This window comes from Halyomorpha halys, unplaced genomic scaffold (genome assembly GCF_000696795.3).
Source record: "Halyomorpha halys isolate HHAL.00 unplaced genomic scaffold, Hhal_1.1 Scaffold370.1, whole genome shotgun sequence".
NCBI lineage: Eukaryota > Metazoa > Arthropoda > Insecta > Hemiptera > Pentatomidae > Halyomorpha > Halyomorpha halys.
The window spans coordinates 446,552-457,328 of record NW_027107863.1 but is presented as its reverse complement, the minus strand read 5'-3'; the positions used below and the strand labels follow the sequence as shown (position 1 = coordinate 457,328).

At 32.6% G+C, this 10,777-nt stretch overlaps 1 protein-coding gene across 2 annotated transcripts in view; it reads left to right on the top strand.

Annotated features, from left to right (window-relative positions):
• Positions 1-3,473: 3,473 nt before the first annotated feature.
• The window catches only part of LOC106681852 (uncharacterized), a 31,646-nt gene continuing 24,342 nt past the window's right edge, over positions 3,474-10,777 (top strand). Inside the window, exons 1-2 of one of the 2 annotated variants that reach the window (XM_067046249.1) lie at positions 3,474-3,575; positions 6,146-7,896. In XM_067046249.1, coding sequence (XP_066902350.1) covers positions 3,540-3,575; positions 6,146-7,486 — 1,377 coding nt within the window. In that variant the 5' untranslated portion in view covers positions 3,474-3,539 and the 3' untranslated portion in view covers positions 7,487-7,896. Of the gene's footprint in view, positions 3,576-6,145; positions 7,897-10,777 lie in introns of those variants that run through there. The other variant, XM_067046250.1, reaches the window with a different exon arrangement.

Here is a 10,777-nt window from a genome sequence, read left to right as displayed (position 1 = left end):
GTGCCTATTTTTTTTTAATGTTTGCTTTTTTTTTTTTATATAGTTTACCTTTGGCTTCGACTTCAAGTCTGTAAGGTACGCTGATTTTATTCTTAATCCTCTTTTTCCTTCTCTTAGTTTGGATTTTAATGTATATTTCTTCTTTTTATTTGATATTATTTCCGTTCCGAACAATATTTTAATATTCTTATTTAATTTTACGTTTCACTGTATATCTTTATAATTTTTGATTTAGTTTGTTCATCTATGTTTACATCATTTAAGTGTTTGTATCTTTTTTTTTAAGATAATGTGGAATGAAATGTTGGCTCAATAATAAATAGTGTTGACTATTTGAGTTTTTCTTTGACCGTACCCTAGCAATCTTCTTTTTGTTATCTCACACGTTCAATTCACACGATCTTCCATTAATTAAAATAATATTTACACAATCACCACTGAAAAGAATCTTGATATTAGCAGAACTACAATTGAATGTGAGAACTAATGGACAAGTTGAGTCATGTCTCACTTCATCTATGGGGCTCAAAAGATTCTCTTTCATTTGCACATACGGACATTATATTTGTCTTGTAATATCCAAAACTCTGAAGAATTTAAAATTTTTTCTTTTTTTGTCCTACCAGAATGGGAAAATAACACACTGTGCTATGATGCATTCTGAATCAATAACATGCTTAGAAGAAATTTTTTTTTTTTAATTTATTTAATGTAATTTACAACTGTACAAAATAATACAATATGTAAATATGTTGTATGTTTCATATACACTTGAAAATCTTGGGAATGAACCACCCATTGGTGGTACTTCAAACATTAATTTAAATTAGAAGGTCTCGTGGCCATCTTCTTTGCAGACGCCTCGGAGGATTATCAGGGATTGTTAAGAATGAAAGATTAAGAATTAATGGGTTAGAATGGTTAAGGAGTTTGGAATGAAAAGACGCATATCTGTTTTGGGCCAATTCTGCAACGAATGGGATGTTAAGGTCTTTGTGAATGAGTTTTGAACATCAAGGATCTTACGTAGGATTTTGGATTGTAAGGATTAGATGCGGGAGGAATTTGATGGTTTGGTGGAGCCCCAGAGCTCAATTCCATATGTCCAAATTGGTCTGATTATCGTAGTGTATACTAAATTTTTGTAGTGAATGGGAAGTTTAGAGCGTTTGTCAAGTAAGTGTTGTAGCAATCGGAATCTACGAGCAGTTTCTTGTCGTTTTAGTCTTGTGTGTGGAATCCAAGTAAGTCTGTTGTCAAGATAGAGTCCTAAGTATCGAATCTGTTCACAGGCGTTAGTGGAGTATTTAAAAAAGATACTGTAGGACAGGAGGGTAGAGGTTCATGACGGAGAGTAAAAGTGATTTGGTGGGATTTTTCAGGATTTATTTTGATTCTCCAGTTTTGACACCATTCTTCAATAGATGTTATGTGTACCTTTAGTGTTTGTGATGCATTAGTTGGGTCGTTGTTTACAGACAGTATACATGTGTCATCAGCGTATGTTGTTTGGACTGTGTTAGGGTGGGTAGCAGAAAATTTAACTGTAATTTAACTTAATTCATCCAATTCATTATCAGTTTTTCAGATTTCTAAAAGCACATTAGCGATGCCTAAGGATGTACTATCTATAACATTGGAAGATGGAATTTCCGAAATATTTGCGTGTATTTTTATTTTATTAACAAAATTCTTGAAAAATAGAACAAATGCTGAACTGGCAGGCTTCTACAGGAGGAACTCGGATACTATAAGGTGATCAAAGTGGGACGGCTTCGGTGGGCAGGGCATATATTAAGAATGACCCAGGATCAGATTCCTAGCTGATATGGGACAAGAAGAGTAGGAAGACCCCGGCTTCGATGGATTGATGGTGTGGCAGCGGATGCCAGGTCTAGCTTGGGAATCCGCAGCAGCGGGAGAACTGGCGGACGAAGTTGCGGGAGGCCTTGACTCTATAAGAGTTGTAGCGCCACAGATGATGATGAAGTTGATTCTTGAAAAATGATTGACAATTAAGTCAAAAGTGTTGATCTTCTTAAACAGTTCAAATGATTTTGTTATAGAGTTCATTTTTTTAGCTAGCGAAATATATTATATTAGATCCAGGGCTGCTTCAAGAAATTTCTCAAAGGCTCCCATAACTTATAATAGAAGAGCCTGGTGGAAAAAATGTCACTTCAATTTTTCATTACTTTAAAGAAAACTGCGTATAATTCCTAGTCGAAATTGATGAGTCCACCAAGTATTGTGAGAGAAAATAAAAAATGGCAGATGTTTCAAAAGGTTAACAAAAAAATAATTTTTTCTTTCAGAGCTCTATATCTTTAAAATTATCAACAACACTAGAAAATCTAAGAGAACATTATTTAAAGAAGGGTAAATTTGCTAAAATATTAGTCCTGAAAGAGCTATATACGTCTTATAGTTCTCGAGATATAGCTTTTCAAAAACAAAATTTCTTAAAAATCAACTAAAAGATTAGTAGTTAGTTAATTTATTTTAAGAAATCTATATCTCAGGAACTATGTAATGTACAGATGTCTATTAGCACTCAAATTAAAGCTAGATTAATGGACTACAAAAAAGTTTATGACCTTTACCTTCGTAGGAATAATAGTTTTCATGATATTTGCTAAAATAAATTGATTTATAGTTGTTGGGACAATAAGTTTAATTTATGAAAAACTTCACTTCATAAACCATTGGGCGTACAGATATGTGCCAGCACTCAAATTAAAGTTAGTTAAATTAACTATAAAATAGTTTATAACGTTTATCTTTTTTTAGTAGTTTTTATGATATTTGACAAAATAAACTCATAAAATGTTAATGTCTAGTTGTTCGTATAAAATGTTGGATTTTTAAAAACCTAATAAACTATTATTTAAAGTAAAATATATATTCTTAAATTTAAACCTAATAGAACTATTAACGTTCAATAGTTCTCGAGATATAGCTTTTTAAGCATTCGACCTGCTGATGTCTATTAGCATTCAAATTAATGCTAGTATAATGTACTATATAGTAGTCAATACCGTTTGTTTTCATGATATTTACTTAAACATATCCACAAATTATTACAGGTACTCAAAATAAAGCTAGTTCAACATACTACAAAATAGTTTATGTCAGTTATCTTCGTAGAAGTAGTAGGTTTTATGATATTAAATTTAATTAGATTGACTTTAGATCCATGATAGAATCAACAGAAATGCGAAAAAGCTACATGCAGCTAGCTGGAAAACAGTAGCCCAAGACGCACACACACACTGTTATATACACACATACACTCACACACACACACACACACATACATATATATATATATATATATATATATATATATATACTTATATATAATTGCATAATTTTCAATCGTGCTACAAAACGCGTAAGGTCAAAGAATAACGCTGTCTTTCACTGCCGAGATAACTGCCTCTTATCGAAAAGATATTTGCTCATATCCTATATCTATATATAGCAGTAATCTTACTGGAGTTTCCTCGTAGTATCTTCTATACGGTCCCAGCATCATCATGAAGGCATTGCTTCTCATCTTCTCCTTAGTTATTGTAAGTATTTATATTTGTATAGCTTTTTAATAAAAAAATTGATTATTTCTTGAACTCACTAGGCACTTAACCCAAATATTGTCCGGTTGGAAATAAAGTCAATCGGGCATTTTTATTTGTCATTGTATATGTTTCTTAAGGTAAATTTTGTGTTTGAATTACATAGAATTTGAAACGATTCCCCAATGTTGGTCTTTAAAATTATTTATTGGGCGTTATCGGATCTAGTACAAACTAGTCTTTAATAGGAGCTATGTGTTTATTTCCAGAGAATTCGCTGTGACGGATTATTAAAGAAAGCATAGACAACTTATGTAAACAAATTCAATAATAAGAATGTACATAACAATTTTTGTTCATTTATTAATTTTTTTTTTAAATTTGACAGTTTGAAGTTTTAAAAATTATTAGTTTTTAAAATAGTCGGTTTTATCTTCGACAAGTGTTGTGGCTAATAATCTCGACGGTCACTTGCCGTATCTTAGTTTTGTTTTCTTTTACATCCCCTGTAATGCTAAGTTATGATTTTATTCTATGTAATGATTTTTTTTTTAAATATTAGAATGTTAATTTATAAGTAAAAAAAGTATTAGAAAAAAATTATTTTTGCATGAATTTATTTATAACTTGACAAAAACAAACGAAAAAAATTATCAGTTAACCAACAAAATTTCTACTATTAAATAAATTATTTTTACAAAATCAAATGTTTTATACAATAGATATTATTTATTTCTAATTCCAACAAAATATATTACGAATATTTCCATAGGGAGTTAGATTATCTGTTATCGAAACTGTAAAAAAAATTCCAGTTTGGTCTTTCACGGTGAGTAAATTGAGGGATCAGAAATTTTTTTTTATTTTGTTTTTCTATGCCACAAGAAGTAGACTATTAATCCATTTTCTTCTCGCAGCCCATCGGGAAGTTAAACATGTCCTTTACACATATGCACTTTTTTCATGATGGTAAAGTATGATGAATGAAATCACGGGATATACCAATTTTAAATATCTCTCAACAACTTTTGACAATCTTTAAGTGTCCTTTAAAGATCCGCCGAATAGGTGTTTGTTGAAAGACAGCTCAAATAGTTCGGGCAAGTTAGCAGAATTGGTACAGGGAGAGGTAGCTACATGCCGGAGATGAGAAGTCTTGAAAGACAGAGATCGTTGGACAAGATGGTCGTAGGCATCCACTCCACGCTTTGCAGCACACAGGAGAAAGTGAAAGAAGAAGAATAAGAAGTATCCTCTTCCTGTTTTAACTAAATATTTCAAAGGTGATATAGAACCGTCGCTAAATGGGGTTGTTGGAAAAAAATATAAAATATATTATTCCCAGCTCCTTTTTCTTTTTCTTACCTCCTTTATTAAACAGTTATATATCTAAATATATGCATGCGTATTTATTTTCTCTGTTATTTACCGGTTTAGTAAAGGAGGTATGAAAAAAAAGGGTAGTTGGGAATAATATATAAGAATTGTGTTTACTTTTTATATTTATAAGGCACGGAAGGATTGCCTTCTAATGTTAATAAGGGGAAGTCGGCCATCATTCTGGATCCCACCGTGAGATATGAAAATAACGACCTTGACCAGGCAAATAAGGTAAATAGGGAAAAGAAGGAAATCTACGATAAATGTATCCCTTTCCTCAAGGAGAAGTTTCGTGAGGGCTTTGGAGAACGAGACTTCAACGTGAGAGGCCTCTGGTTCGGAGCCCGTGGAACGATTCCCAGCACAACTAGGAGCTTCATGGAGGAGCTCGGGGTAGATGTCCAGGACGTGGCTAGGATAACAGAGAATATAATACTTGACTCCCTTGGATTCATACACCATCACATGCATGGAAATTAATGAGTGGGGGAGTTATCCAGAGGAGGGATGGCATGCATGCATCGCATATCCTTGTTGTTTTATTTATTTACTACTTTATTATTTTTGATATTCCAATATTTGTTATATAGGGGGATTTGTTGATAAAATTAAATAAGGGTTGTAAAATGGAGGGGAAAGAAAAAAAGGAAGAAATAGAAAAGCTTGTATTTCATTTGTAGACTGATATTAATTGTAAAAGAATACTGTGGAAAAAAAAATGTTATCTTTCTATTATATTGTATCATATCAAAAAAATGTAATTTATAATTTATGTATGTCCGATGACGGATTGATCAGTATGCTGTGTAATGTGGCAACCCGATGTATTTGGGCAACATGATTGAATAAATTTCTTTCTCTCATGCGTTATGATCTCTTCTTTTGAGATTGCGACATGTCATACATCAACCAACATGCCATTTTTGTTTGTTTGTTCTGAAGGAAGGTAAGGCTACCACACTGAAAACGATAAGGTGTTGAGTATTCGTGTAATATAATACGAAATATGTAAGTTTGTAAATAAAGACAATTTTTTAATTCAGTTCAACGTTTCATCGTGCGACGGGCTCTTCCTTTATAGTTTCTCAGTGCATAGTTCTTTAACCGTTGTTTAAATGTAAATTTCTTTCAGAATCACAAAAAAATTAATCCTAATATTAAAATTTTAATAGAATATTGATTTTTTTCAGATTCATGCTGGGTGCGACAGCTCAAATTGGGAAAAACTTTATAAATTCCACCAATTTGTCACAGATTACCAGATAGATGTAGAAATACTCATAACGACCACTTTACAAGTTGTGGGAAATTCGACAGGATTGACTTCAAGTGAATTGATAAATGAAATAGACAATTTGCCATTGCCCTGGGAAGATTCTTCATGGGCTGCAACCAATTGCTCAGTTGAATTCCCAAAAAGAGATGATTTGAAGGAACTGTTCTTAGTGAACCTGAGGACACTAGAAGAACCAGTAATGAAGAGAGTAGAATATCTAAGGAAGAGATTTGTCGAAGTGTCTTCATCACTAAAGTTATTAGGAACAATAGCTGATTTGAAGAACCGAAGCTGTTCGAACTCTAGCAAGGATTGTCCTCAAAAGGTCGATTCTTGGATAGAAGATAATGTAACTGCTTTGAAGTGTAAACTAGTCAAAAACTGTCAGAAACATATTATTACCAAAAGATCAATTGATCATTCTTGTCTTGCAAATCAATTCAAGTGTGGTAGTGGAGAATGCATCTCCGTTGATAACGTATGTGGCGGTAGAAATACTTGTAGTGATGGAAGTGATGAAGGACCACAATGCTCAAAGTATTGTTTCAATGGCTTCCATTGCAGGAATCTAAAATGCATCGACAAATTGCATGTATGCGATGGTGAGGACGATTGTGGTGACAACTCGGATGAAACTGACTGCATCCTCACCACTAAATATTCCTCATCTAACTGTAACTTAGATCTGGGGAAGTTCTTGTGCAAGAACGAACAGTGCATTCCACTGGCAGAAGTGTGCGATGGCGCCGACGGGTGTGGTGACGGCTCGGATGAAGGCGGGATGTGCGGTATCGGATGTCCCGGGCGTTGCGAAGCCCTGAGTGGCGTTTGCTTGACCACTCCGCAAGGTCCTATTTGCGTCAGCAAGTGTCCTCCAGGTTCTGTGGACACAGCCTCCGGATGCAAGCCGCCTCCCGAAATCCTGCCTTCAACTGTGGAAGAACTGGTAGAAGAAATGCCTAGAATTGTATCGAAGTACATTTCTTCCGTCTACCAACTGAAGCAGGCTACTTTTTCTTCGATATTCAAAGCGTCTACTAACTTTACACAATGTGTTGGAGATAAGTCCTTTAATAAAATAATTAAACTCACAAAATTCAACGAGACAGATGATTCTAATAGTGCAATAGAGAATCGAATATCAGGACTCATCAAAGCCAGCCTTAGTCGCGATGCTGATATTGCTCCGATAATAGATGCAATTTTACAGCGAGCGAAATTGGAACTAGGAAAAAATAACACTGGTCATAAATAATATATTTCTATCTATCTATCTTACAGCCTCATCAGAATTTCGGACTCAGGACTTTCTCCACTGGTTCCTGTCAGCTGAATCTCCTCTGCCTATCCTCGCACTCAAGCAGCGCAAGTCTGCCTCCAAATCATCAAATCACGCAATAGCGTTTTAGCGTTTTAGCATTGGTACAGCAGCCTCGATGAACAATCTGGTAATCTTTCCACTTAACACCAAATATCACGAACACCAAAATCTCGGACTTTCCATTAACTGTAATTTTCTGGATCACCATTGTTCTGATTCATACATTAATTTTTTTTTTAATATTAATAATATATTTTTATACAAGTGTTTAACTATTGTAATGTTCTAATTTGAATGTAATTATACTTCAAAAATGTAAGTAATAAAGTTGAGTGTAGACGTTAGTATTCTCTTTATTTAGTATTAAGTATAATATTTATAATAATCATACTGCTGTCAGTTTTTTTTTTAAATTAATTAACAAATAAAATTTCATATATAAAAAATAAGAAGAAAACTAAAACCATTATATTAACAAACACTATCATATTGAATAAAAGTTCAATTAAAAATTAATTCAAGACTTGAATTAATGTTATATAACATATTTACATTACATCATTACTATATTAAAATGTATACAACATAATTATATACTGATGATTTATAATATCTATACAATGTGCACTTAAATTTTTAGAGTCAGCCTTAAAATTAATTGCATTATAAATGTGTTTAGTTATGTGTATTGCTTCAGTAATTTTCCTATTTTTTTTGTATGATTGACTATATCCAAAATTGTAGGGTTTTTAAAATCAAAATTATTTTTAAGTTTGATACTATGGTGGGCGAGTGATGAGTTAATGTTTTTGACGTTTTTATAACTATCCTTATGTTGCTCAAATATAGTTTTTGTTTTGTTTTGTTTGTACATTATAGTTCATTTACATTATATGTACCCCTTCAAAATTATGGTAATTTTTCATTATATGCCCTAAATCCTTTTGTGAAATAATACAAATAAATAATCATAATGAGAAAAATATTACTTCATTATAATTAATTTATAAATTACTTCATGTTAATTCATTTATTTCTGATATTTTAAAATAGCTATTTTGCAATTATCATAAATAAAATTATAAGAAATAAACAGGAAAATTCAGAATTTAGACGTATTTTAAAACACAGAACTATAGTAAAATTAAAGAGTAATATATTAGTAAACAAAGAGAGAGCAATAAAACAATAAAGCAATATATATATTTTTTTCGGCCAAGACTCCCATTGGAGTCCTATACTGATATATTTTTTTGTGATACGTTTTATTTAGTGATAGATATTACAGTCTGCCACACAGTTGTGGGTAATAGGTAATAGTGATGAATGATCACATTCATACTAAAATAAAGTAAAATAAAATAAGAATAAATATAAATAAATAGAAAAAAAAAGAAAAGAAAAGCACATAAAAATAAATAAAATCTCTCTTAAAATATATACAAACAGAATATATCCTCTGTCACATTTACACTCTTATACAAAATATTTACACAATCGACCTGAGGATCTCTGTGTGGGGGGTAGAGCAGAGCTTAAAAGACCCCAGCGCATCCCTCTCGCCGCATCACTGGTAGTGAGCCAGTGGAGGCTGAGCAAGTGCGCTAAAGCCGCAAACACTCAAATTGAGTGGAGAATCTGACCATTGCCAGAACTCCAATTGTCCATTTTTATTTTACAATAAGTCTTTTGGCCACTGCCGTTTCAACCTTCTAGGTGAATTGTAGGGATGGGTATAACTAGATAAGGATTGATGGTTGGAAAGGTTTAAATGGAATTTTGAGAATTTGGTTGATGTGAGGTCAAGAACAAAAGGGATATGGAGGTCATGGTGTAGTGTTCTGTTGGAAACGTAATTGACAGCATTGGTTACTTTTGATGTTTGACGATTTTGCTGTTCCCCAAAGCTCAAGTCCGTAGGTCCAGATAGTTTGGAGTATAGTCTTTTAAATTAGGAGTTTGTTTTCTAGTGAGAGAAGAGAGGTCCGGGTGAGCAGTCGGTATGGTTGGCTGAATCGTCTGTTGAGTTCTTATCTTCTAAGTCTAGTATGTTGGTTCCAGGTGAGTCTTTTGTCTAAGATGAATCCAAAGTATCGCACTGTGTCGGATCTGGGTAGAGGAATATTATTAAAAGTTTCAATTTCGATTCGTTGACTTTTATCCGCCATTGGTTGCACCATTGGTCAATTCAAGTGAGGTTTGTTTGGAACGTGTCGGGATTGATGGGAATGTCAGCAGAGAAGAGGATGTAGAGGACAGGACCCAAGACACATCAATAAAACTAAAAATAAAGATTTATTATAGCACACAATATAGAGAATTGGCTCAGTGATCACTATTCTATGGGCTTCTGGCAGTAGTCAATCTAAAATGTATAAAAGGAACACTCCTTAATATATTAATATTAATAAGAAAATAAAATATATTTTTTTCAATTAAAAAACTCAATTATATGACTATAATAATAATGAGGCCTAGCTGGACTTGAATTGAGCTTTGGGGCTCCACTAAACCATTGAATTCCTCTTTTATCCAATCCAAAATCCTTAATGCTCCTTACTTTGTCACAAATCAAATCATCCCTCAGAACCTCAGTGTTCCTGCCGATTCGGCCACACTAGCTCTTCCACGATAACCAAAAAACCAAACCCACCTGTTTTTTACCTGGCTTCTCTTTCATTGCCCGATAATCCTCCTAGGCGTCTGAAAAGAAGATGACCTCGAGATCTTCTCTAGAAATGTTATTGGAGATCTAGCAATGGGCTATAGATTCTCCACATATCTGTATCATGTCATTGTGTAACTAACATCGAATTAACTTGTTGCATGAACTTGATTACAGTTGTAAATATCAATGAATAAATTATAAAACATAAAACATTAGGAATGAACAAACTAATGTTACATATATAATATATTTAAACAAAAAATGTATTGTTATTTTTAAATAACTAATTTTGTAGATTTTTGATAAATTATAATAATAATATTCTTTATTTATTTTGAGGCTGATCTCTTTAGAATAATATTCATGCGTCAAAATTAGACTTTAGAGCTTTCTATTAAAATATAAAATAAAAATGAAATTATAAAATTTCATTTGAAGATATAAAAATAACTAATTGCTATGTTCTATTAGCTGATTTACTTGGGATGCCAGGATAATCGCTGAAGGCAATTATCCAAAAATGAATTAATTAATTGATTATAAATTGAGTCCTAAAA